Below are 25,055 nucleotides of genomic sequence, written 5' to 3'. Positions count from 1 at the left end.
GGATGTGCAGGGGGACATGGGGAGGGGTGAGAGATGTGGAGGGTGTCAGAGGGAGGGTTGACTGATGTGGAGGGGACGGGAAGGGTGAAGGATGTGGAGGGGGACAGGGGAGGGGTGAAGGATGTGGAGGGCGGGACAGGGGAGGGGTGAGGGATGTGGAGGGTGTCAGAGGGAGGGTTGACTGATGTGGAGGGGACGGGAAGGGTGAAGGATGTGGAGGGGGACAGAGGGAGGGGTGAGGGATGTGGAAGGGGACGGTGAGGGATGTGGCGTGTGTGGTGGATGTGGGGAGGGGGCAGAGGGAGAGGTGAGGGATGTGGAGGGGGTGGGGGATGTGTAGAGGCAGAACGGGGAGGGGTGTGATGTGGAGGGGGACAGAGTGAGGGATGGGGAGGGGACATGAGGAGGGGTGAGGGATGTGGAGGGTGTCAGAGGGAGGGTTGACTGATGTGGAGGGGACAGGAAGGGTGAAGGATGTGGAGGGGGACAGAGGGAGGGGTAAGGGATGTGGAGGGGACAGCAGAAGGGTGAAGGATGTGGAGGGGGACAGAGGGAGGGGTGAGGGATGTGGAGGGGACAGGGGAGGGGTGAAGGATGTGGAGAGGGGGGACAGAGGGAGGAGTGAGGGATGTGGAGGGGACAGCAGAAGGGTGAAGGATGTGGAGGGGGACAGAGGGAGGGGTGAGGGATGTGGAGGGGACAGGGGAGGGGTGAAGGATGTGGAGGGGACAGGGCAGGGGTGAGGGATGTGGAGGAGGGGGACAGAGGGAGGAGTGAGTGATGTGGAGGAGGGGGACAGAGGGAGTGTTGTGGGATGTGGAGGGGTGACAGAGGGAGGGGTGAGCGATGTGGAGAGGGGGTATGGGGGAGGGGTGAGGGGTAGGGTGGACAGAGGGAGGGTGAGCGATGTGGAGAGGGGGGTACAGGGGGAGGGGTTAGGGTGGACAGAGGGAGGGGTGAGCGATGTGGAGAGGGGGGTACAGGGGGAGGGGTGAGGGGTAGGCTGGACAGAGGGAGGATTGTGGGATGTGGAGGGGTGGCAGAGGGAGGGGTGAGCGATGTGGAGGAGGGTACAGGGGGAGGGGTGAGGGGTAAGGTGGACAGAGGGAGGGGTGAGCGTTGTGGAGGAGGAGGACAGAGGGAGGGTTGTGGGATGTGGAGGGGACAGGGGAGGGGTGAAGGATGTGGAGGGGACAGGGCAGGGGTGAGGGATGTGGAGAGGGGGGTACAGGGGGAGGGTTGAGGGGTAGGGTGGACAGAGGGAGGGGTGAGCGTTGTGGAGGAGGAGGACAGAGGGAGGGTTGTGGGATGTGGAGGGGACAGGGGAGGGGTGAAGGATGTGGAGGGGACAGGGCAGGGGTGAGGGATGTGGAGAGGGGGGGACAGAGGGATGAGTGAGGGATGTGGAGCAGGGGGACAGAGGGAGGATTGTGGGATGTGGAGGGGTGACAGAGGGAGGGGTGAGCGATGTGGAGGGGGGATGGGGGTGGGGTGGGGGATGTTGGGGTGACAAGGAGGGATGTGGACGGGGGGTCGGGGAGGGGTGAGGGATGTTTAGTGGGGATGAGGGGAGGGATGTGGAGGGGACAGGAGAGGGGTGAGGGATGTGGAGGGGGGACAGAGGGAGGAGTGAGTGATGTGGAGGAGGGGGACAGAGGGAGTGTTGTGGGATGTGGAGGGGTGACAGAGGGAGGGGTGAGCGATGTGAAGAGGGGGTATGGGGGAGGGGTTAGGGTGGACAGAGGGAGGGTGAGCGATGTGGAGAGGGGGGTACAGGGGGAGGGGTGAGGGGTAGGCTGGACAGAGGGAGGATTGTGGGATGTGGAGGGGTGGCAGAGGGAGGGGTGAGCGATGTGGAGGAGGGTACAGGGGGAGGGTTGAGGGGTAGGGTGGACAGAGGGAGGGGTGAGCGATGTGGAGAGGGGGGTATGGGGGAGGGGTGAGGGGTAGGGTGGACAGGGAGGGGTGAGTGATGTGGAGAGGAGGGTATGGGGGAAGGGTGAGGGGTAGGGTGGACAGAGGGAGGGGTGAGCGTTGTGGAGGAGGGTGGCAGAGGGAGGGGTGAGCGATGTGGAGAGTGGTGGAGAGTATCAGAGGGAGGGTAGAGGAGGACAGAGGCAGAGGGAGAGGAGAAGGTGGGAGTGGGAGGGAGAGAGGGGGAAGGAGAGGAAAGATGTGGGGGTAGGAGAGGGAGGGAGGGAGAGTGGGATGGGGAGAGAGTGGGTGGGGGGAGAATGGAGGAGAGGGAGAGGAAGAAGGAGTGGGCAGAAGAGGGAGAGGGTGAAGAAGGGTAACAGGAGGTAGAGATAGGGAAATGGAGGGTAGGGGACAGGGAGGAAGGGAGGAACAGACAGATCTGAGGGGGAGAGGGTGGCACGTGGAGGATGAATGGGATATTAATGGGGGGGGCAGAGAGCCTGAACTTTGGGGTGGGGAGAGAGAAAGAGAGACAGATAGAGGCAGAGAGAAAGAGAGAGACACACACGCACACAGTGACATAGAGAGACAGAGAGAGGGAGCAAGAGAGAGAGAGAGAGAGATAAAGAGAGAGATAGAGAGAGATAAAGAGACAGAGAGAGGGAGATAAAGAGAGAGAGAGAGAGGGAGCGAGTGAGAGAGAGAGCCAAAAGCAGCGATGGAGTGATATTGGTGGGAGGGGGGAGATGGAGAAACATGGAGAGGGAATCTGAAGGAAGTAGATGGAGGCATATATTACTTTGAACATGTACTTTGAACTTTGAACACACAGAGGACAGCCCCCAAGAGTGGGGGGTGGAGAGAATAGGGCAGATAAAGTAAGAGAATTAGGGAGAAAGAGAGATTGGGAAAGTAGGAGAAACAGAGAGGATGAAATGGAGAGAGGGGGTAGATGAAGCGAGTGAGAGGGAGTGAGGAGGAGGGGGCTGAGGGTAGCCATTTCAGCAGTGGTCTCAGACTGCATGCCTCCGTCCTGCACAGACCCGGCAAAGTTGGGCTTGTTTCACTCGCCCGCTGGCTCAGCAATGCTGCTCCGTTCTGCTGACTCAGCAACGTTTCTCCAACCTGCCTGACTTGCCAGGAGCAGTTTAACCCCATCCTGTCCATGGCCAGGCGCTGCCACAGTCAGCCTGCTCGGGGAGAATCCCACAGACCTGTCAACGCTTGCCCTGTCCAAGGAGCCGGCTGTGAGGGGTGTTGCTGAAGTTCGGGGGTGGGAAAGGGGTCCCAGAGAGCGGTTCAACCGCTGTGCAGCATTCCTGAGGCACTGTCGCAACCCAGCAACTGGAACAGTCTAAAGCACGGTCAAGATGGGCTGAATGGCCTCATTTTGTGTCCTAGATTTCTTTGATTCCATTAACAATAAATTCAGAATGCAGTGAGAATACCTGGATAGCCCCTTGCAAGCCCACCGCCTCTACCAGCTGGAAGAGCAGTGAAGTACAGGACCCTCCGCTGGGAGTTTCCTCCAAGCTTCTCACCATCAAACTTAGAAATATATCAGCAATCCTTCAACGGGTCAAACCAGGGATCTCCCTTCCTAACAGCTCTGGGCTGGCAGCGGTCAAAGACGGCAGCGCACCACCAACTTCTCCAGGGGCAGCTAGGTAACGACAATTAAATCCAACACACACAAAGTGCTGGAGGAACGCGGCATCCGCAGAGAGGAATGAGCAGTCAATCTTTCCGGCTGAGAAGGAAGGGGACTGAAGCCAGAATAAGAAGATGAGGGTGGAGGGGATGGAGGACAAGCTGACAGGTGATCGGTGAGACCGGGGGAGGGGGAAGGCAGGTTAGTGGGAGAGGGGAGATGAAGTGAGGAGCTGGGAGGTGATCGGTGAGACCGGGGGAGGGGGAAGGCAGGTTAGTGGGAGAGGGGAGATGAAGTGAGGAGCTGGGAGGTGATCGGTGGAGGAGGTGAAGCGCTGAAGAAGGAATCTGATAGAGGAGAGTGGAACATGGGAGGAAGGAAAGGAGGAGGGACTCGAGAAGGAGGTGGTGGGCAGCTGAGGAATAAGCAAGGAGTGAGAGAGATCAGAATGTGGAATGGAAAATGGCAGGAGGGAGCAATTACTGTCAGAGAGTCAGAACGAGCGAGGGTGTGTGTGTGTGTGGCAGAGCAGTACAGAGTGTGGAGAGTCGATGTTCACAGTGAGGTTCAGGAGTGTAGTGTGTGGAGGGCAGAGGTTCACAGGGAGGTAGGGGAGTGAAGAGTGGAGAAGCAGAGGTTCACAGGGAGGTAGGGGAGTGAAGAGTGGAGAAGCAGAGGTTCACAGGGAGGTTCAGGAGTGTAGACCTAGTGCAGGATTGAGCCCTGTGACTCAGTAATAACCGGCTGTGTACATCAGCAAACCAGCTTTGCCCAAGAAAATCTGTTCACGTTACCATGGAGAACGGAGAGCGTGAGCAGGCAGCCAGCCTTCATGATTCCGGAGTGATGGACGTGTGGGTGCTGATTCAGATTCTGAGAGCTGTCGTCCTTATCCCCGGTGGTTCGCGACCCTGCAAAAACGCTCCAATGACAGACTACAAATCCCAGGCTGCCAGACCGTGCAATAACATTCTCCCCGGCAACCATGGCAACCACCCTCGTTATCGATGCAGACTCATGAGGTGAGGAGTGAGGAATGTGCAGTGACCATTAAATCGTGCTGCGTCCCAGCCAGGGCAGACGGCGTGCTCGAACCTGTGAGAGCAGCAGTCACACTCTCCTCTCTGTTCCCTTCACCTGCTGACAGAGACACGACCTCATCCCAATACAGGAACCACACGCAAATTCCAGTTTGCGAAGGACAGGGACAACTCTCCCTGCACTGCTCCATCACACACTCCCAGGGTCAGACACAGAGAGAGACTCCCTCTACGCTGTCCCATCACACACTCCCAGGGTCAGACACAGAGAGAGACTCCCTCTATGCTGTCCCATCACACACTCCCAGGGTCAGACACAGAGTGAAACTCCCTCTACACTGTCCCATCACACACTCCCAGGGTCAGACACAGAGTGAAACTCCCTCTACACTGTCCCATCACACACTCCCAGGGTCAGACACAGAGAGAGACTCCCTCTACACTATCTCATCACACACTCCCAGGGTCAGACACAGAGTGAAGCTCCCTCCACACTGTCCCATCACACACTCCCAGGGTCAGACACAGAGTGAAGCTCCCTCTACACTGTCCCATCACACACTCCCAGGGTCAGAGGCAGAGTGAAGCTCCCTCTACACTGTCCCATCACACACTCCCGGGGTCAGACACAGAGTGAAACTCCCTCTACACTGTCCCATCACACACTCCCAGGGTCAGACACAGAGAGAGACTCCCTCTACACTGTCCCATCACACACTCCCCGGGTCAGACACAGAGAGAGACTCCCTCTATGCTGTCCCATCACACACTCCCGGGGTCAGACACAGAGAGAGACTCCCTCTACGCTGTCCCATCACACACTCCTGGGGACGGACACAGAGTGAAACTCCCTCTACACTGTCCCATCACACACTCCCGGGGTCAGACACAGAGTGAAACTCCCTCTACACTGTCCCATCACACACTCCCAGGGTCAGACACAGAGAGAGACTCCCTCTACACTGTCCCATCACACACTCCCGGGGTCAGACACAGAGAGAGACTCCCTCTACGCTGTCCCATCACACACTCCTGGGGACGGACACAGAGTGAAGCTCCCTCCACACTGTCCCATCACACACTCCCAGGGTCACACAAAGAGTGAAGTTCACTCCACACTGTCCCATCACACACTCCTGGGGACGGACACAGAGTGAGGCTCCCTAAACACTGTCCATTTGCACACTCTGGGGGGGGGGGGTCAGACACAGGGTGAAGCTCCCTCTCCAGCCTCGGACAACGCCCTGTTTCGGTCGGTGAAAGTAGAACATGGGGTGCAATGTATTTTGTGTCCTGGACTTTTACTCTGGAGAAGTGTGCAGAGGCCATGGAGGACTTGCTAGGGAGAGATGGTATTTTGGCCACTGAGAAAGAGTTCGGGAAGGCAGTGTTTTATCTGGTGAATGATGAGTTGCTGCATCAGGCCCTCAGTAGGGGGATCACAGTGGAAGACATCTTTTTTGCAGATGGAGCTGGTGACAGCTCCCACACAACGCATCGTCCTCAGTCACGTTAAGCCTTTCATCCTCAATGAGGACCTGCTTCCTCCACTAGCCCGCTTGGGACAAGTAAGGTCAGAGATAACTGCCATCAGACATAAATTTAAGAGACGCACACTCCATAACATAATCCCTTCCCAGCGCCAGGTACTCATGCAGCTGGAAAGGGAGGACGATGTTGAGGGCCGGTTTACTGTCCGGCACGAGGGGGTAGACTATCACGTGTATTGAAGCTCTGAGCGCCCACGGTGCCATGTATGCAGGGAGGTGGGGCACTTTCGGAGGGACTGTCCTAACATCCAAAACCCTAGAGAGTCCACTCTGGGCACCAGTGCCCCAGCTACCTCTGCCCCGACCCTATTCCTGCACCTACACTAGCGTCTGCCCTTACTCGTGTCCCTATTCCTACATCTGTTTCAGTCCCTGCTCCTGCCCCTGTGGTTCAGGTGGGTTCTTGAGGCTACGTGCAGGGAGGTTCAGTCGAGGGATGGGGTGGAGCCTGTGCAGAGCAAGAAAGCGAAGAAGAAATCCAAACACTTTAAGAAGTCGGCCCCCGAGACCGCAGAGCTCACGCCCATTTGCCCCTGAAGTGGAGCGGGAGACTCGGGTAAGTGCACAGTTGGATGGGGTGATGGAAGCGGAGAGTACTGCTCTGTCGGTGAATCCTGCACCTGTGTGCTCCTCCGGCTTGAAGAGGAGAAGGGAATGTTCCCCCAAGAGGGCAGAGAATGTAGATGTGGGGGAGCCCCAGGAAGGGGTGGGAATCCGGGTAGAGGTTGGTTCTAACCCTAAATCCCCAGATGTAGCCACCAGTCCTGGGGTGGGTGGTGTGGTTGTGCAGGAAGCTAGTGCTAGGCCTGTTTGCACAACTAAAACAGACCTGGAGCCCTCCACCCAGGACTTAGCAGTAAGTGCCTCCCTGGAGGCAAGTGTATTAAATAGTATGAGCGGAGAGGAGACCAAGCTCTCTCACTGTCAGCATCAGGCTGCCGGTGAATCCCTTGGACCAGAGCTGCTGGGGTCCCCTTCATGCCTATCTCCTGGGGAGGGTGATGTAACCTGCATGCCGACCCCATCAACTAATAGCCTGCAGGGAGTCCCTGGGGAGTATCTCCAACACAACCCAGCATCGGCAAAAAAGTTAAAGGAGCTAGTCAGCTCCTTTGATTTGGACAGCTGGTGGAATCTTCTGACTCAAGAAGATCTAGAGATGGAGGTTCCCAGATGGACCACCTGTATATCTCTCGGGCTTACATCTCCCGCATGTCGGCGTCCTCCATGCAGCTGGTGTCCTGCTCGGGTCAGCACCTTGTGTGGATGGAATTTACTTCTCTGCACCCTTGGGTGGCTTCTGGGTATTGGTACTTAAACAACCGACTGCTGGAGGACAGCCGATTCCGGGAGTCATTCCGAGCGTTCTGGGTCACCTGGAGAGAGGGAGATGGAGAGAGTTCTGGTGGAACACAGCAGGCCAGGCAGCATCTATAGGGAGAAGCGCTGTCGACGTTTCAGGCCAAGACCCTTCGTCAGGAATCTGCAGCTTCAGCAGTCCTGAGGTGCATATGTGAGGTCGCGGATCCAAATACTGCAAGATTTGGACCGCGGCTCACCCTTCTACTTGTTGGAGAAATGGCGGGGAGTTCAAAAGCAGCTGGTGGAGTTACTGGCTGCTGATGGCTCCTCCATCACGGACCCGACGAAATTAATAAAGAAATCGGCACTTTCTATCGGTCCTTATTCTCACCAGATCCGTCAAATGCAGAGGCGTGCAATGAGGTCTGGGAAGATTTGCCCAAGGTCAGCCCAGTGGACACAGTGCATCTCGACACTCCCCTGACTCAGGAGGAGCTGTCTATTGCCCTTTAGCAACTCCGAAGGGGTAAATCCCCTGGCTTAGATGGTCTGAGTGTGGAGTTTCATCAGGCTTTTTGGGATGTCCTGGGGGATGATTACAGCCTTGTTCTAGGGGAGAGCTTAGCTACCGGGGAAATGCCCCTCTATGGCGGAGAGCTGTTGTGGTCCTACTGCCCAAGAAGGGAGACCTCCGCCTGCCAAAGAACTGGCGCCCGGTCTCCCTCTTGTGCGCGGACTACAAGATCTTCGCCCGGGCAATGGCCAACCGTCTTGGTTCAGTACTGAGCCAGGTGATTCATCCTGACCAATCTTACACAGTCCCGGGCCGCTCCATCCAGGACAATGTCCACCTAGTACGGGACCTGATCCACCTGCACCAGGAGACTGGGTCCCCGGCAGCGTTTCTTTCTCTTGACCAGGAGAAGGCCTTTGACCGGGTAGACCACAGTTTCCTGGTGGGCACTCTGCAGGCCTTTGGGCTCGGACCACACTTTGTGGCCCGAGTTTGACTCCTATACTCTGCCGCAGAGTGCCTTGTTAAGGTCAATGGATCACTGGCAGCACCCATTCCCTTCAGGAGAGGAGTACGTCAGGGATGCCCCATGTCCGGTCAATTGTATGCGATCCGTGTCGAGCCATTCCTAAGCCTCCTACGGCGAAGGCTGACAGGTCTGGTTCTGCGTGAACTGGACATGGAGGTCGTCCTCTCGGCCTACGCCGATGATGTACTCCTCATGATGACAGATCCCAATGACCTGCGGAAGATGCGCGAGTGCCAAGAAGTTTTCTCGGCGGCATCCTCCGCTAGGATCAACTGAGTGAAATGTTCCGGACTCTTAGTGGGTCAGTGGCAGGTGGACTCCCTGCCGGAGGAGATGAGAGCTTTTGAATGGAACACTAGAGGTCTCCTCTTTCTGGGAGTCTACCTGAGTCCTTCTGGGGAGACCTGGCTGGCGAACTGGCAGGACCTGGAGATGAAAGTCATGGCCCGGCTGGGGCGCTGGTCAGGCCTTCTCAGGGTCCTTTCCTATCGAGGCAGGGAGGTGGTCATAAACCAGCTAGTGGCCTCCATGTTGTGGTATCGGATGGTCACCTTGGCCCCTCCTGCCCCGTTTGTTGCGAGAATGCAGAGGAAGTTGTGAACTTCTTCTGGGGCAACAGGAAACACTGGGTCTCTGCAGCGGTCTTGAGTCTCCCAGTGGGAGAGGGCGGACTTGCTGGTGTACGTTTGAACGCGACTGGCGGCTCTCCACCTCAGGACTCTGCAGAGATTCCTGTATGCCGAGCACCCTCCCAGGTGGCACGTGTTGGCAACGTTCTTCCTCCAGAGGGGCTGCTGTCTTCACAAAGATATACGGCTACCACCAGTGGGCGTCAGGAAAAGGAGTGGGAGAGCTATAGTGATAGGAGATTCAATTGTAAGGGGAATAGATAGACGTTTCTGCGGCTGCAAACGAGACTCCAGGGTGGTATGTTGCCTCCCTGATGCAAGGGTCAAGGACGTCTCTGAGTGGCTGCAGGACATTCTGGAATGGGAGGGTGAACAGCCAGTGGTCGTGGTGCACATAGGTACCAATGATATAGGTAAAAAATGGGATGAGGTCCTACAAGGTGAATTTAGGGAGTTAGGAGATAAATTAAAAAGTAGGACCACAAAGGTAATAATCTCTAGATTACTACCCAGTGCCACGTGCTAGTCAGAGTAGAAATAGGAGGATATTTCAGATGAATACGTGGCTTGAAAAATGGTGCAAGGGGGAGGAATTCAAATTTCTGGGGTATTGGAACAAGTTCTGGGGGAGCTGGAACCTGTACAAACAGGACAGTCTGTACCTGGGCTGGACTGGAACCAATGTCCTAGGGTTTGCTACTGCTTTTCAAGAGGATTTAAACTAATGTGGCACGGGGATGGGAACAAGTGCAGAGAGACAGTGGGGTGTAAAATGAGGGTAGAAGCAAAAACTAGCAAGGTGAAAAGTAAAAGTGGCAGGCAGGCAAATCCAGGGAAAAATCAAAAAGGGCCAATTTTCAACATAGTTGTATAAAGGCTAAGAGTGTTGTAAAAACAAGCCTGAAGGCTTTGTGTGTCAATGCAAGGAGCATTCATAACAAGGTGGATGAATTGAACATGCAGATAGTTATTAATGAATATGATATAGTTGGGATCACAGAGACATGGCTCCAGGGTGACCAAGGATGGGAGCTCAACATCCAGGGATATTCAATATTCAGGAGGGATAGACAGGAAAGAAAAGGAGGTGGGATAGCTTTGCTGGTTAGAGAGGAGATTAACGCAATAGAAAAGAAGGACATTAGCCTGGAGGATGTGGAATCGATATGGGTAGAGCTGCATAACACTAAGGGGCAGAAAATGCTGGTGGGAGTTGTGTACAGACCACCTAACAGTAGTAGTGAGGTTGGGGATGGCATTAAACAGGAAATTAGAAATGTGTGCAATAAAGGAACAGTAGTTATAATGGGTGACTTCAATCTACATATATATTGGCTGAACCAAATTGGTAAGGGTGCTGAGGAAGAGGATTTCTTGGAATGTATGCGGGATGGTTTTCTGAACCAACATGTCGAGGAACCAACTAGAGAGCAGGCCATTCTAGATTGGGTATTGAGCAATGAGGAAGGGTTAGTTAGCAATCTTGTCATGTGAGGCCCCTTGGGTAAGAGTGACGATAATATGGTGGAATTCTTCATTAAGATGGAAAGTGACATAGTTAATTCAGAAACAAAGGTTCTGAACTTAAAGAAGGGTAACTTTGAAGGTATGAGACGTGAATTAGCTAAGATAGCCTGGCAAATGATACTTAGTGTTGATGGTGGATATGCAATGGCAAGCATTTAAAGATCACATGGATGAACTACAACAAGTGTTCATCCCAGTTTGGCAAAAGAATAAACTAGGGAAGGTAGTGCACCCGTGGCTGACAAGGGAAATTAGGGATAGCATCAAGTCCAAAGAAGAAACATACAAATTAGCTGGAAAAAGCGGCACACCTGAGGACTGGGAGAAATTCCAAGTCCAGCAGAGGAGGACAAAGGGCTTAATTAGGAAAGGGGAAAAAAATTATGAGAGAAAGCTGGCAGGGAACAGAAAAACTGACAGTAAAAGCTTTTATAGATATGTGAAGAGAAAAAGATTGTTTAAGACAAATGTAGGTCCCTTACAGTCAGAAACAGGTGAATTGATCATAGGGAACAAGGACATGGCAGACCATTTGAATAACTACTTTGGATCTGTCTTCACTAAGGAGGACATAAATAATCTTTCGGAAATAGTAAGGGACCGAGGGTCTAGTGAGATGGAGGAACTGAGGGAAATACATGTTAGTAGGGAAGTGGTGTTAGGTAAATTGAAGGGATTAAAGGCAGATAAATCCCCAGGGCCAGATGGTCTGCATCCCAGAGTGTTTAAGGAAGTAGCCCAAGAAATAGTGCTCATTTTTCAAAACTCCTGAGATTCTGGATTAGTTCCTGAGGATTGGAGGGTGGCTAATGTAACCCCACTTTTTAAAAAAGGAGGGAAAGAGAAACTGGGGAATTATAGACCAGCTGGCCTGACATCGGTGGTGGGGAAAATGCTAGAGTCGGTTATCAAAGATGTGATAACAGCACATTTGGAAAGAGGTGAAATCATCGGACAAAGTCAGCATGGATTTGTGAAAGGAAAATCATGTCTGACGAATCTTATGGAATTTTTCGAAGATGTAATTAGTAGAGTGGATAGGGGAGAGCCAGTGGATGTGGTATAGTTGGATTTTCAAAAGGTTTTTGACAAGGTCCCACACAGGAGATTAGTGTGCAAACTTAAAGCACATGGTATTGGGGTATGGTATTGATTTGGACAGAGAATTGGTTGGCAGACAGGAAGCAAAGAGTGGAAGTAAACGGGACCTTTTCAGAATGGCAGGCAGTGACTAGTGGGGCACTGCAAGGCTCAGTGCTGGGACCCCAGTTGTTTACAATATATATTAATGATTTAGATGAGGGAATTAAATGCAGCATCTCCAAGTTTGCGGATGACACGAAGCTGGGCGGCGGTGTTAGCTGTGAGGAGGATGCTAAGAGGATACTGGGTGACTTGGATAGGTTAGGTGAGTGGGCAAATTCATGGCAGATGCAATTTAATGTGGATAAATGTGAGGTTATCCACTTTGGTTGCAAGAACAGGAAAACAAATTATTATCTGAATGGTGGCTGATTAGGAAAAGGGGAGGTGCAACAAGACCTGGGTGTCATTGTACACCAGTCTTTGAAAGTGGGCATACAGGTACAGCAGGCGGTGAAAAAGGCAAATGGTATGTTGGCATTCATAGCAAAAGGATTCGAGTACAGGAGCAGAGAGGTTCTACTGCAGTTGTACAAGGACCTGGTGAGACCGCACCTAGAGTATTGTGTGTAGTTTTGGTCCCCTAATCTGAGGAAAGACCAGATTGATTCCTGGGATGGCAGGACTTTCATATGAAGAAAGATTGGATTGACTAGGCTGATACTCGCTGGAATTTAGAAGATTGAGGGGGGATCTTATTGAAATGTATAAAATTCTAAAGGGATTAGACAGGCTAGATGCAGGAAGATTGTTTCCGATGTCAGGGTGTCCAGAATGAGGGGTCACAGTTTAAGGATAAAGGGGAAGGCTTTTAGGACCGAGATGAGGAAAAACTTCTTCACACAGAGAGTGATGTCCTTTTACGAGGGGGTTCTTCCCATGCACCTGGGGGATCTCGGCTGGAGGGTGCTACATAGAGCGGTGGCGTGCAATAAGTTCTTCAGTTTGTACACGGATCTCCCACCCGCATGTCACTTCTGTGGGCTGGAGGAGACCGTGTACCACATGTACATGGAGTGTGCGAGGCTGCAGTTCCTTTTTGCATACTTGTGTGGGCTGCTTCTCGCCTTTTGGTTGCATTTTAGCCCACCCTATTTGTATATGGGCCCCATCCTATTATTTATAAGGAGTGAGGCATGGAGGGATGAGGATGTCCTTGTTAACTTGCTCCTGGGGCTGGCGAAATCAGCCATCCGAGTGTCTTGGAAACGGAGGATCTGCCCGGGCAGACTGCCTGGCAATATTTAGGGGGTACGTTCGAGCTCAGGTGAATATTGAACAGGAACACATGCAGTCCACGGTGACCTTAGAGGCGTTCCGGGACCATTGGGTTATGCAGGATGTAAATGTCATCATTGATAGAGATGGGAACATTTTGGTGTAATGTGTATAGTCTATTTGTAGTGAAGTAATTGTGTTAGTCACTGTTTTGTATATATTGTATAGCACCGAAATTTGTAATAAAGGATTTTGTAATAAAAAAAAAGGGTCAGACACAGAGTGAAGCTCCCTCTACACTGTCCCATCACACACTCCCAGGGTCAGACACAGAGTGAAGCTCCCTCTACACTGTCCCATCACACACTCCCGGGGTCAGACACAGAGTGAAGCTCCCTCCACACTGTCCCATCACACACTCCCAGGGTCAGACACAGAGTGAAGCTCCCTCTACACTGTCCCATCACACACTCCCAGGGTCAGACAGAGTGAAACTCCCTCTACACTGTCCCATCACACACCCCTGGGGTCAGAGGCTGCAGTTGTTCATAAACTGTGGATTGAACAGCCGGAGAACACTGCCACTTGTCTGGCCCTGAAACCCTACCCAAAGGAACAGGTCCAGAAGCTGCTAAAGAAACTAAAGCTGCTGAAATGACCATGGAGGAGAGATCATTATACTCTGTCTCATCATAGCTCCCTTGGTGCCTTGTGAAACTGACTGTACTGAAGCATCACTTCAGGAACTTGGGTTTTCCAAGTAGATCAAGGGAGAATCATTTTCTTGCAGGCGTTCATAGTAAATATTCTGAAGAACAATGGAATGAATGAAAGACCGCACACAAAGACAAACAACCAATATAAGAATGTAGAAACGAATAAACCAAATAATGATGAATAAACAAGTATTAAAAAAAAGGGGGTCAGACACAGAGTGGAGCTGTTCTGATTGCGCTGGGAGAAATCGGGGAAAAACTACTTTATGAAGGTCTTGAATTGCTTGGAAATTGGTTTCCAACGTCCCTTGAACATCTCAGTGAGCGGCTGGTTTAGAGTGGAGCTTCGTTTGGAGTTTTTCTGCCAGTTTGGACGGGGTTCGTTGACGGCTTCGAACTGCGTAGCTCCCAGCTGTGGCGGCTGGCGACTCGCCGTGAAGCAGTTTCGCTCCAAAAACCGGAGGCAAACGACGTTGTTTGGCCCCACTGACATCGGGGCAACCTCCTTCCATCTCTATCGTCTGGATTCTCGTTCGGTGTTGGAGCCGAACCGTCGTTTGAGACATCTCGACCTCTCACGGCCTGGAAGTTTCTACAGGACTAACGGAGCCTTTCCTGGCGTTGGAATTTCTGGCACGGAGCCAGCAAGGTACCGTCGAGTACAAACTTTTCCCGCCAGTTACTCAACTCACTCCGAGACTTTATAACCAGCACCACCGTATCATTCTCGATTCGGACACAGAAGCAACATGCCGGACCAGTCTGCAGGGAGTCGCAGGCCTGCGGGGAGTTATGCAAAGGCGGCTGCCTCTCCGGCCTCGGACAACGCCCTGTTTCGGACGGTGAAAGTTCAACGCGGGGTGCAATGTATTTTGTGAACTGGAACTACCCTGGAAAAGTGCGCGGAGGCCATGGAGGACTTGTTGGGGAGAGATGGTGTTTCGGCCGCTGAGAAAGAGTTCGGGAAGGCGGTGTTTTACCTGAGGAATGATGAGTTGGTGCATCGGGCCCTCAGTAGAGGGATCACGGTGGAGAACATCTTTATACCGATGGAGCTAGTGACGGCTCCCACACAACGCATCGTCCTCGGTCACGTACAGCCTTTCATCCCCAACGAGGACCTGCTTCTCGCACTGGCCCGCTTGGGGCAAGTACGGTCAGAGATAACTGCCATCAGGCACAAATTCAGGAGGCGCACCCTCCGGACCGTAATCTCTTTCCGGCGACAGGTATTCATGAAACTGGAAAGGGAGGATGAAGTTGAGGGCCGGTTTACTGTCCGGCACAAGGGGGTAGATTATCAGGTGTATTGGAGCTCTGAGCGCCCACGGTGCCATGCATGCGGGGAGGTGGGGCACTTTCGGAGGGACTGTCCTAGCACCCGAAAACCCAGGGAGTCCACTTCAGGAACTTGTGCCCCAGCTACTTCTGCCCCTGATCCCATCCCTGCTCCTGCCCCTGACCCTGTCTCTAACCCTGCCCCTATTCCTACGTTTGCTCCTACCCCTGTGGTTCAGGCGGGTGATCCTGGGGCTACGTGTGGGGAGGTTCAGGTGAGGGACGGGGTGGAGTCCGGGCGGGGCAAGAAAGCGAGGAAGAAGTCGAAACACGTGAAGAAGTCAGCCCCCGAGACCGCAGAGCTCACGCCCATTTGCCCTGAGGTGGAGAGGGAGGCTCGGGGAAGCGTACGGTTGGACGGGGCGATAGGAGCGGAGAGTACCGCGCTGTCGGTGAATTCCGCACCTGTGTGCTCCTCCGGCTTGAAGAGGAGATGGGATTGTTCCCCCAAGAGGGCAGAGAATGCAGATGAGGGGGAGTCCCAGAAAGGGGTGGGGATCCGGGTGGGAGTTGTGTCTAATCCTGAATCCCCAGATGTAGACACCAGTCCTGGGGTGGGTGGTGTGGTTGTACATGAAGCTAGTGCTGGGCCTGTTTGCACGCCTAAAACAGACCTGGAGCCCTCCACCCAGGACTTAACAGTAAGCGCCTCCCTGGAGGCAAATGTATTAAGTAGTACAGGTGGAGAGGAGACCAGGCTCTCTCACAGTCAGCATCAAGCTGCTGGTGAATCCATTGGGCCAGAGCTGCTGGGGTCCCCTTCATGCCTGTCTCCTGGGGAGGGTGATGTAACCTGCATGCCGACCCCATCAACTAATGGCCTGCAGGGAGTCCCTTGGGATTTTCCCTCCATCGTCGCAACTGTGGGTAAGACTGCTGCGACGGTGGAGCGGGAAGGTATGAGTGAGGTACCCGCTGTGCAGTGTAGGTTACAGGGGCAGCCACCTTATACACCACATGAGGAGGACGGTGGGGGATCTGTCTGCAGTGAGGGGTTGGAGGGGGATTCATTTGATAGCGAGACAATGGACATCCTCACCCCTCCAGTGAAGTCCCCTCTGATACCTGTGGAGGAGATCAGAGAGTTTATTCACTCCTCCGTGGGTGCAAAGCATCGGCCTAAACTAGCCTCGCTTCGCTGGCCTAGCATGCCGAGGCTGGTGAAGTCCCTGAGGGTCATCCTCAGACGGAAGGGGAAGGGGAAGAGGAATGCTGTGTCGGGGAATGACAGGCGGCAGCTGAAATCCTTCCTGGATGACCTGGTGCGGGACATCAGGATGAAAAGCAGCCTCGCTCCTTCGGGAGATGGTGGGTCACAGGGTAGCGATGGTAGCAGTCGGGCACGGAAAGCGAAGGATATTCTTGGTTTTCTTCGGGATAGTGCGGCTGAGGGCGCCATCGCTCTCAGTGGGAAGGGGACTGGTGCTGAGGCCTAGTGTGCTTCCGACATGAAGCTTACCATAGCTAGTCTCAATGTAAACAGTAGCAGGGGTCCTCTCCGCAGGTATAACAATCTCTCAGTCCTCAGGGACGGGAGATACGTGGTGAGTTTCCTGCAGGAAACACATACCACCCCGGGGGACGAGTCCGCTTGGCTCCTGGAGTGGCAGGGCGGGGTCTACATGAGTCACCTTAGCTCCAACTCTAGTGGGGTGGCGATCCTGTTGGCCCCAACCTTCCGGCCAGAAATCGTAGGAGTCCAAGATGTTGTGCCCGGCCGTCTGCTCCACCTGGCTGTGCGCCTGGATGGTGTACCGTTACATTTTATCAACGTGTACGCTCCGAGGCGCGGGGTGATGCAGACGCGCCTATTCTGTCAGCTGTCCGCCTTGCTGAGTTCCATCGACCCGGGGGACTGCGTCGTCCTCGGGGGAGACTTCAACTGTACCCTCGAGGTGGAGGACCGCTCGGGCCTCCAACGCGACCCGGCATCGGCGAAAAGGTTAAAGGAGCTAGTCGGCTCCTTTGACTTGGTGGACAGCTGGCGGAATCTTCACCCCGACTCTAGCGCCTTCTCCAGAAGATCTAGAAAGGGGGGTTCCCGGATAGACCGCCTGTATATCTCTCGGGCTTATGTCTCCCGCGTGTCGGCGTCCTCCATGCGGCCGGTGTCGTGCTCGGATCATCACCTTGTGTGGATGGAATTTACTCCTCTGCACCCTCGGGTGGGATCCGGGTATTGGCACTTTAACAACCGGCTGCTGGAGGACAGCCGATTCCGGGATTCATTCCGAGCGTTCTGGGCCACCTGGAGAGGGAGACGGAGAGAGTTTGGCTCCCTACGGCTGTGGTGGGATGTGGGCAAGGCCCACATCCGGTTTTTATGTCGGGAGTACACTAGGGGGTCGACGAAGAGGCGGGACTCTGAGATTGAGCGGCTTGAGAGAGCGTTGCTTGACCTAGAGTCCCGTCTTGGTCCGACCAGTGGAGCCCATCAAATGTGGCAGGAATACCAGGAGAAGAAGGACGCACTCAGGAATCTGCAGCTTCAGCAGTCCCGTGGTGCGTATGTGAGGTCACGGATCCAAATGCTGCAAGATTTGGACCGCGGCTCACCCTTCTTCTACTCGTTGGAGAAGTGGCGGGGAGTTCAAAAGCAGCTGGTGGAGCTACTGGCTGCTGATGGCTCCTCCACCACGGATCCTGACGAAATTATCAACGAAGTCCGCACTTTCTATCGGTCCTTATTCTCACCGGATCCGTCAAATGCGGGGGCGTGCAGTGAGGTCTGGGAAGATTTGCCTAAGGTCAGCCCTGATGACGCAGCGCGTCTGGACGCCTCCCTGACTCGGGAGGAGCTGTCTGCTGCCCTTCGGCAACTCCGGAGGGGTAAATCCCCTGGCTTAGATGGTCTGAGTGTGGAGTTTTATCAGGCTTTTTGGGATGTCCTGGGGGTCGATTACAGCCTTGTTCTAGGGGAGAGCCTAGCCACCGGGGAATTGCCCCTCTCATGGCGGAGAGCTGTCGTGGTCCTGCTGCCCAAGAAGGGAGACCTTCGCCTGCTAAAGAACTGGCGCCCGGTCTCCCTCTTGTGCGCGGACTACAAGATCTTCGCCCGGGCAATGGCCAACCGTCTTGGTTCAGTACTGAGACAGGTGATTCATCCTGACCAATCTTACACAGTCCCGGGCCGCTCCATCCAGGACAATGTCCACCTAGTACGGGACCTGATCCACCTGCACCAGGAGACTGGGACCCCGGCAGCGTTTCTTTCTCTTGACCAGGAGAAGGCGTTTGACCGGGTAGACCACAGTTTCCTGGTGGGCACTCTGCAGGCCTTTGGGCTCGGACCACACTTTGTGGCCCGAGTTCGGCTCCTCTACTCTGCCGCAGAGTGCCTTGTTAGGGTCAATGGATCACTGGCAGCGCCCATTCCCTTCAGGAGAGGAGTACGGCAGGGATGCCCCATGTCTGGTCAATTGTATGCGATCTGTGTCGAGCCATTCCTGAGCCTCCTACGGCGAAGACTGACAGGTCTGGTTCTGCGTGAACCGGACATGGAGGTCGTCCTCTCGGCCTACGCCGATGATGTACTCCTCATGATGACAGATCCCAATGACCTGCGGAGGATGCGCGAGTGCCAAGAAGTTTTCTCGGCGGCATCCTCCGCCAGGATCAACTGGGTGAAATGTTCCGGACTCTTAGTGGGTCAGTGGCAGGTGAACTCCCTGCCGGAGGAGATGAGAGCTTTTGAGTGGAGTACTAGGCGTCTCCTCTATCTGGGAGTCTACCTGAGTCCTTCTGGAGAGACCTGGCTGGCGAACTGGCAGGACCTGGAGATGAAAGTCATGGCCCGGCTGGGGCGCTGGTCAGGCCTTCTCAGGGTGCTTTCCTGTCGAGGCAGGGTGGTGGTCACAAACCAGCTGGTGGCCAACATGCTGAATTATCGGATGGTCACCTTGGCCCCTCCTGCCCCGTTTGTTGCAAGACTGCAGAGGAAATTAGTGGACTTCTTCTGGGGCAACAGGAAACACTGGGTCTCTGCAGCGGTCTTGAGTCTCCCAGTGGGAGAGGGCGGACAGTCGCTGGTGTGCGTCCGAACGCAACTGGCGGCTCTCCGCCTCAGGACTCTGCAGAGATTCCTGTACGCCGAGCACCCTCCCAGGTGGCACGTGTTGGCGACTTTCTTCCTCCGGAGGGGCTGCTGTCTTCATGAAGACATGCGGTTACCACCGGCGGGTGTCAGCCGTACTGCTTTGCAGAGTCTGCCCGGCTTCTATCAGGACCTACTGAGAGTCTGGAACATGGTCGCCTCAGGCCGGGAATCCCCTCCTCAGGCAGAGGGCGGGGTCCTGGCCGACCCTTGCCCTACCTCAGTGGCTGTCGGTGCGGCTCAGTTGTGTGGACCGACTCAGGCCGAGCTGCTGGTCGGGCCCAGACCCCGCAATCTTCTCCGGGAGCCGTGTCCACACAACTTGAGCCGTCTCTCATCGATACCCACAGTCCCATTCAGGGATGCAAGTAGGAGGTATCTGTATGGGCTGCTAATCCACATCCTCCACTTCCTTGCCCTTGTACACCGTCCCGACACGCCATGGCGGTCGGTCCTTCCACCCAGAGGTGAGGAGGGTCCCCACTGGAAGTCCCTTTACGCCGGGGTTCTTCCCATGCACCTGGGGGATCTCGGCTGGAGGGTACTGCATAGGGCAGTGCCCTGCAATAAGTTTTTCAGTTTGTACATGGACTTCCCACCCACATGCCACTTCTGCGGGCTGGAGGAGACCGTGTACCACATGTACATGGAGTGTGTGAGGCTGCAGCCTCTTTTTGCATATTTGCGTGGGCTGCTTCTCGCCTTCTGGCTGCATTTTAGTCCCACCCTGTTTATATATGGTCATCCAGTAAGGAAGGGGGCATGGAGGGATGAGGATGTCCTAGTCAACTTGCTCCTGGGGCTGGCGAAATCCGCCATCCGTGGGTCTTGGAAACGGGTGGCGGGAGGATCTCCCCGGGCAGACTGCCTGGCAATGTTTAGGGGGTATGTTCGTGCCCGGGTAACTATTGAAAAGGTACACGCGCAGTCCACAGCGGCCTTGGAGGAGTTTCGAGACCGTTGGGCTCCGCGGGGTGTAAATGCCATCGTAGATAGGGATGGCAACATTCTGGTGTAATGTCTGTTGTCTATTTGTAGTGCAGTAATTGTGTTTGCCACTGTTTTGTATATATTGTATAGCACCGATATTTGTAATAAAGGATTTTGTAATAATAAAAAAAAAGGGTCAGACACAGAGTGAACCTCCCTCTACACTGTCCCATCACACACTCCCAGGGTCAGACACAGAGTGAAGCTCCCTCTACACTGTCCCATCACACACTCCCAGGGTCAGACACAGAGTGAAGCTCCCTCCACACTGTCCCATCACAGACTCCTGGGATCAGGCTCAGTGTGGAGCTCCCTCTACACTGTCCCATCACACACTCCCAGGGTCAGACACAGAGTGAAGCTCCCTCCACACTGTCCCATCACACACTCCCGGGCTCAGACACAGGGAGAATCTCCCTCCACACTGTCCCACCACAAACTCCCAGGGTCGACACGCCATGGCGGTCGGTCCTTCCACCCAGAGGTGAGGAGGGTCCCCACTGGAAGTCCCTTTACGCCGGGGTTCTTCCCATGCACCTGGGGGATCTCGGCTGGAGGGTACTGCATAGGGCAGTGCCCTGCAATAAGTTTTTCAGTTTGTACATGGACTTCCCACCCGCATGCCACTTCTGCGGGCTGGAGGAGACCGTGTACCACATGTACATGGAGTGTGTGAGGCTGCAGCCTCTTTTTGCATATTTGCGTGGGCTGCTTCTCGCCTTCTGGCTGCATTTTAGTCCCACCCTGTTTATATATGGTCATCCAGTAAGGAAGGGGGCATGGAGGGATGAGGATGTCCTAGTCAACTTGCTCCTGGGGCTGACGAAATCCGCCATCCGAGGGTCTTGGAAACGGGTGGCGGGAGGGTCTCCCCGGGCAGACTGCCTGGCAATGTTTAGGGGGTATGTTCGTGCTCGGGTAACTATTGAAAAGGAACACGCGCAGTCCACAGTGGCCTTGGAGGAGTTTCGAGACCGTTGGGCTCCGCGGGGTGTAAATGCCATCGTGGATAGAGATGGCAACATTCTGGTGTAATGTCTATTGTCTATTTGTAGTGCAGTAATTGTGTTTGCCACTGTTTTGTATATATTGTATAGCACCGAAATTTGTAATAAAGGATTTTGTAATAAAAAAAAAGGGTCAGACACAGAGTGAAGCTCCCTCTGCACTGTCCCATCACACACTCCCGGGGTCAGACACAGTGAAACTCCCTCTACACTGTCCCATCACACACTCCCGGGGTCAGACACAGAGTGAAGCTCCCTCTACACTGTCCCATCACAGACTCCTGGGGTCAGACACAGAGTGAAACTCCCTCTACACTGTCCCATCACACACTCCCAGGGTCAGACACAGAGTGAAACTCCCTCTACACTGTCCCATCACACACTCCCAGGGTCAGACACAGAGTGAAGCTCCCTCTACACTGTCCCATCACAGATTCCTGGGGTCAGACACAGAGTGAAGCTCCCTCTACACTGTCCCATCACACACTCCCGGGGTCAGACACAGAGTGAAACTCCCTCTACACCGTCCCATCACAGACTCCTGGGATCAGGCTCAGTGTGGAGCTGTTCTGATTAAGCTGAGAGAAATGGAGGAAAAACTGCTGCATGAAGTTCGTGAGGTACTTCGGAGGGGAGTCGAAGGGTCTGAGTGAGTGGCTGTTTTCGTGTGGAGGCTTCGTTCTGAGTTTTTCTGCCAGTTTACACTGCGTTTGTTGTCGGCTGCTAACTCACCGAGTAGCTCCCAGCTGTGGCCGCTGCGAAAACGGTCGTTCCCCTCTAACACCGGGGAAACGTCTCTCCTCCTCTGTCGGCGTGGAGGCGGACCTCTCACGGCCTGGGAATTCTTCAGGACCGACGGAGCCTTTCCTGGCTTTGTAATTTCTGGCGCCGGGCCAATCAGGTACTGTCGAGTGTTGGGTGCCTTCCCACTGCCCCAGCAACAGAAGAATCCTCTCTCCATTCCAGCTATTTAAGGGAATCTGATCCGTCCGTACCACGTTCCGGCTTCTCGGGACCGAAAACGCTCCAGGACTTTATCACCGGCCCCGCCGCATAGTTCTCGATTCCGACATAACGCCGGACCGGTCTCCAGGCCTTCGGGGAGTTCTGCAAAAGCTCGGACAATGCCCCGTTTCAGACGGTGGAAGACGAACGTGGGGTGCGATGTATGTTTCGTCCTGGATCAATGTGCGGAGGCCCTGGAGGACTTGGCTGAGGGAGAGAAAGAGCTCGGGGAAGGCAGTGTTTATCTGGGGAATGATGAGTTGGTGCACTGGGCTCTCAGTTGGGGGACCACGGTTGAAAATATCTTGTTATAGATGGAGCTGGTGTGACAGCTCCCACGCAATGAATCGTCCTCGGTGTCGTCAAGCTTTTCATTCCCAACAAGGTCCTGCTTCCCTATCCAGCCTGCTTGGGACAAGTAAAGATAACCGCCATAAGACACAAATTTAAGAGAGACAATCTCTTTCTGGTTCCAGCTGTTCATGCAGCTGGTACGGAGGGATGACGCTGAGGGGGGGTTTACTGTCCGGCACAAGGGGGTAGACCATTAGGTGTACTGGGACTCCATATGTGCGGGGAAGTGAGGCACTTTCGGAGGGAGTCCCAACACTCAAAACCCGAGGGAGTCCACTTCCGGCACCAGTGCCCCAGCTGCCCCTGCGCCTGCCCCTACCCCTGTCCGTATTCATGCGCCTGTTTCAGCCTCTCCTCTTGCCCCTGTGGTCCGGGTGGGAGATCTTGAGGCTACGTGCAGGGGACGGGGACGAGCTCCGAGGGTCACGAACTCCAAACACCCTGAGAACGCAGAGTCACGCCCGCTCCGGCGTTCTGTTGCGAGAAACACACTTGCCCTGAAGTGGTGCGGGAGGCTCGAGGAAGCGGAGTGTGTCCCTGCATCGGCGAATCCTGCAGCTGCGCGCTCCTCCGGCTTGAAGGGGATCTTCCCCCAAGAGGGCAGGGAATGTCGAGGTGGGGGAGCCTCAGAAGGGGTGGGAATCCGAGGGCAGGCCGGTTCTAAACCTGAAACTCCAGACGTGGCCTCCAGTCCTGCAGTAGGTGGAATGTTTGTGCAGAAGGGTTGTGTTAGCCCTCTTCCCGCAACCGAGACAGCCCTCGAGCCTTCCACCCAGGATTTAGTAGCTAGTGCCTCCCTGGAGGCAAGTGTATCAAATAATGTTCACGAAGGGGAGACCAGCCTCTCTCAGTTAGCATCAAGCTGCCGTGTACCCCTAGAACCAGAGTTGCTGGGGTCCCCTTCATACCTGTCTCCTGGGGAGGGTGATGTCCTCTGCATGCCGACCCCATCTACTCATGGCCTGCGGGGAATCTCTGGGGATTATCCCTCCATCGTCGTAACTGTGGATGAGGCACACTATTGCGACGGAGGAGCAGGCAGGTATGAGTGAGGTACCCGCTCGCAGTGTGGGTTACAAGTGCAGCCGTCTATTAGTACACAGGGGGAGGAAGATGGGGGGTCTATTTGTAGTGAAGGGGTGGAGGGAGACTCCTTTGATAGCAAGACAGTGGACATCCTCACCCCTCCTGAAAAATCCCCATTGATACCTGTGGAGGAGATCAGACAGTTCATTCTCACCTCTGAGGGTGCAAAGCATCAGCCTAAACTAGCATTCCTGCGCTGGTCTAGCATGCCGAGGCTGGTGAAGTCCCTGAGGGTCATCCTCAGACGGAAGGGGAAGGGGAAGAGGAATGCTGTGTTGGGGAATGACAGGCGGCAGCTGAAATCCTTCCTGGATGACCTGGTGCGGGACTTCAGGGTGGGAAGCAGCCTCGCTCCTTCGGGTGACGTTGGCACCACTCGGGCCCGGAAAGCAAAGAGCATTCTTGCTTTTTTTCCGGGATAGTGCGGCTGAGGACGCCTCCGTTCTCACCGGGAAGGGTACTGGTGCTGAGGCCTAGTGTACTCCCAAGATGAAGTTCACCGTAGTTAGTCTAAATGTAAACGGTAGCAGGGGTTCTCCCCGCAGATATAACAATTTCTCAGTCCACAGGGATGGGAGGTATGTGGTGAGTTTCCTGCAGGAAACCCATACCACCCCGGGGTACGAGTCGGCTTGGCTCCTGGAGTGGCAGGGAGTGGTCTATGTGAGTCACCTCAACTCCAACTCTAGTGGTGTGACAATCCTGTTGGCCCCAACCTCCCAGCTGGAAATCGTAAGAGTCCAAGATGTCACGCCCGGCCATCTGCTCCACCTGGCCGTGTGCCTGGATGGTGAACCTTGGCATTTTATCACTGTGTATGCCCCGAGGCGCAGGGTGATGCAGACACACCTATTCTGTCAGCTGTCCACTTTGCTGAGTTCCATCGATCCTGGGGACTGCGTCATCCTCAGGGGAGACTTCTACTGTACCCTCGAGGTGGATTACCGCTCGGGTCTCCAACGCAACCCAGCATCGGCAAAAAAGTTAAAGGAGCTAGTCGGCTCCTTTGACTTGGTAGATACCTGGCGGAATCTTTACCCCGACTCTCGCGCCTTCTCCGGAAGGTCTGGAGGAGTAGGTTCCCGGATAGGCCACCTGTATACCTCTCAGGCGTACATCTCCTGCATGTCGCCATCTTCCATGCGGCCATTGTCGTGTTCAGACCATCATCTTGTGTGGATGGAATTTACTCCTCTGCACCCTTGGGTGGGATCTTAAAATTGGCATTTTAACAACCAGCTGCCGGAGGACAGCCGATTCCGGGATTCGTTCCGAGCATTCTGGGTCACCTGGAAAGAGAGACGGAGAGAGTTCTGCTCCCTCTGGCTGTGTGGGATGTGGGCAAAGCCCATATCCAGTCTTTATTTCGGGAGTACACTAGCGGGTCGACAAAGAGGCGGGGCTCTGAGATTGAGCGGCTTGAGAGAGCATTACTTGACCTAGAAT

General features: G+C 54.5%; 1 protein-coding gene across 2 annotated transcripts in view; it reads right to left on the bottom strand.

Moving 5' to 3' along the window:
• Positions 1-24,842, bottom strand: part of LOC132392915 (acidic phospholipase A2 E-like) — a 43,013-nt gene extending 18,171 nt beyond the window's left edge. Inside the window, exons 1-2 of one of the 2 annotated variants that reach the window (XM_059967480.1) lie at positions 21,897-24,842; positions 4,363-4,479 (exon numbers count right to left, since the gene is read on the bottom strand). In XM_059967480.1, coding sequence (XP_059823463.1) covers positions 4,363-4,479; positions 21,897-22,125 — 346 coding nt within the window. In that variant the 5' untranslated portion in view covers positions 22,126-24,842. The remainder of the gene's footprint in view (positions 1-4,362; positions 4,480-21,896) is intronic. The other variant, XM_059967481.1, reaches the window with a different exon arrangement.
• Positions 24,843-25,055: the final 213 nt, after the last annotated feature.

The sequence above is a fragment of the Hypanus sabinus genome, chromosome 4, assembly GCF_030144855.1.
Source record: "Hypanus sabinus isolate sHypSab1 chromosome 4, sHypSab1.hap1, whole genome shotgun sequence".
In the NCBI taxonomy this organism is placed as follows: Eukaryota; Metazoa; Chordata; class Chondrichthyes; order Myliobatiformes; family Dasyatidae; genus Hypanus; species Hypanus sabinus.
The sequence above is the reverse complement of the archived record's forward strand: the minus strand, read 5'-3'. Positions and strand labels throughout refer to the sequence as shown.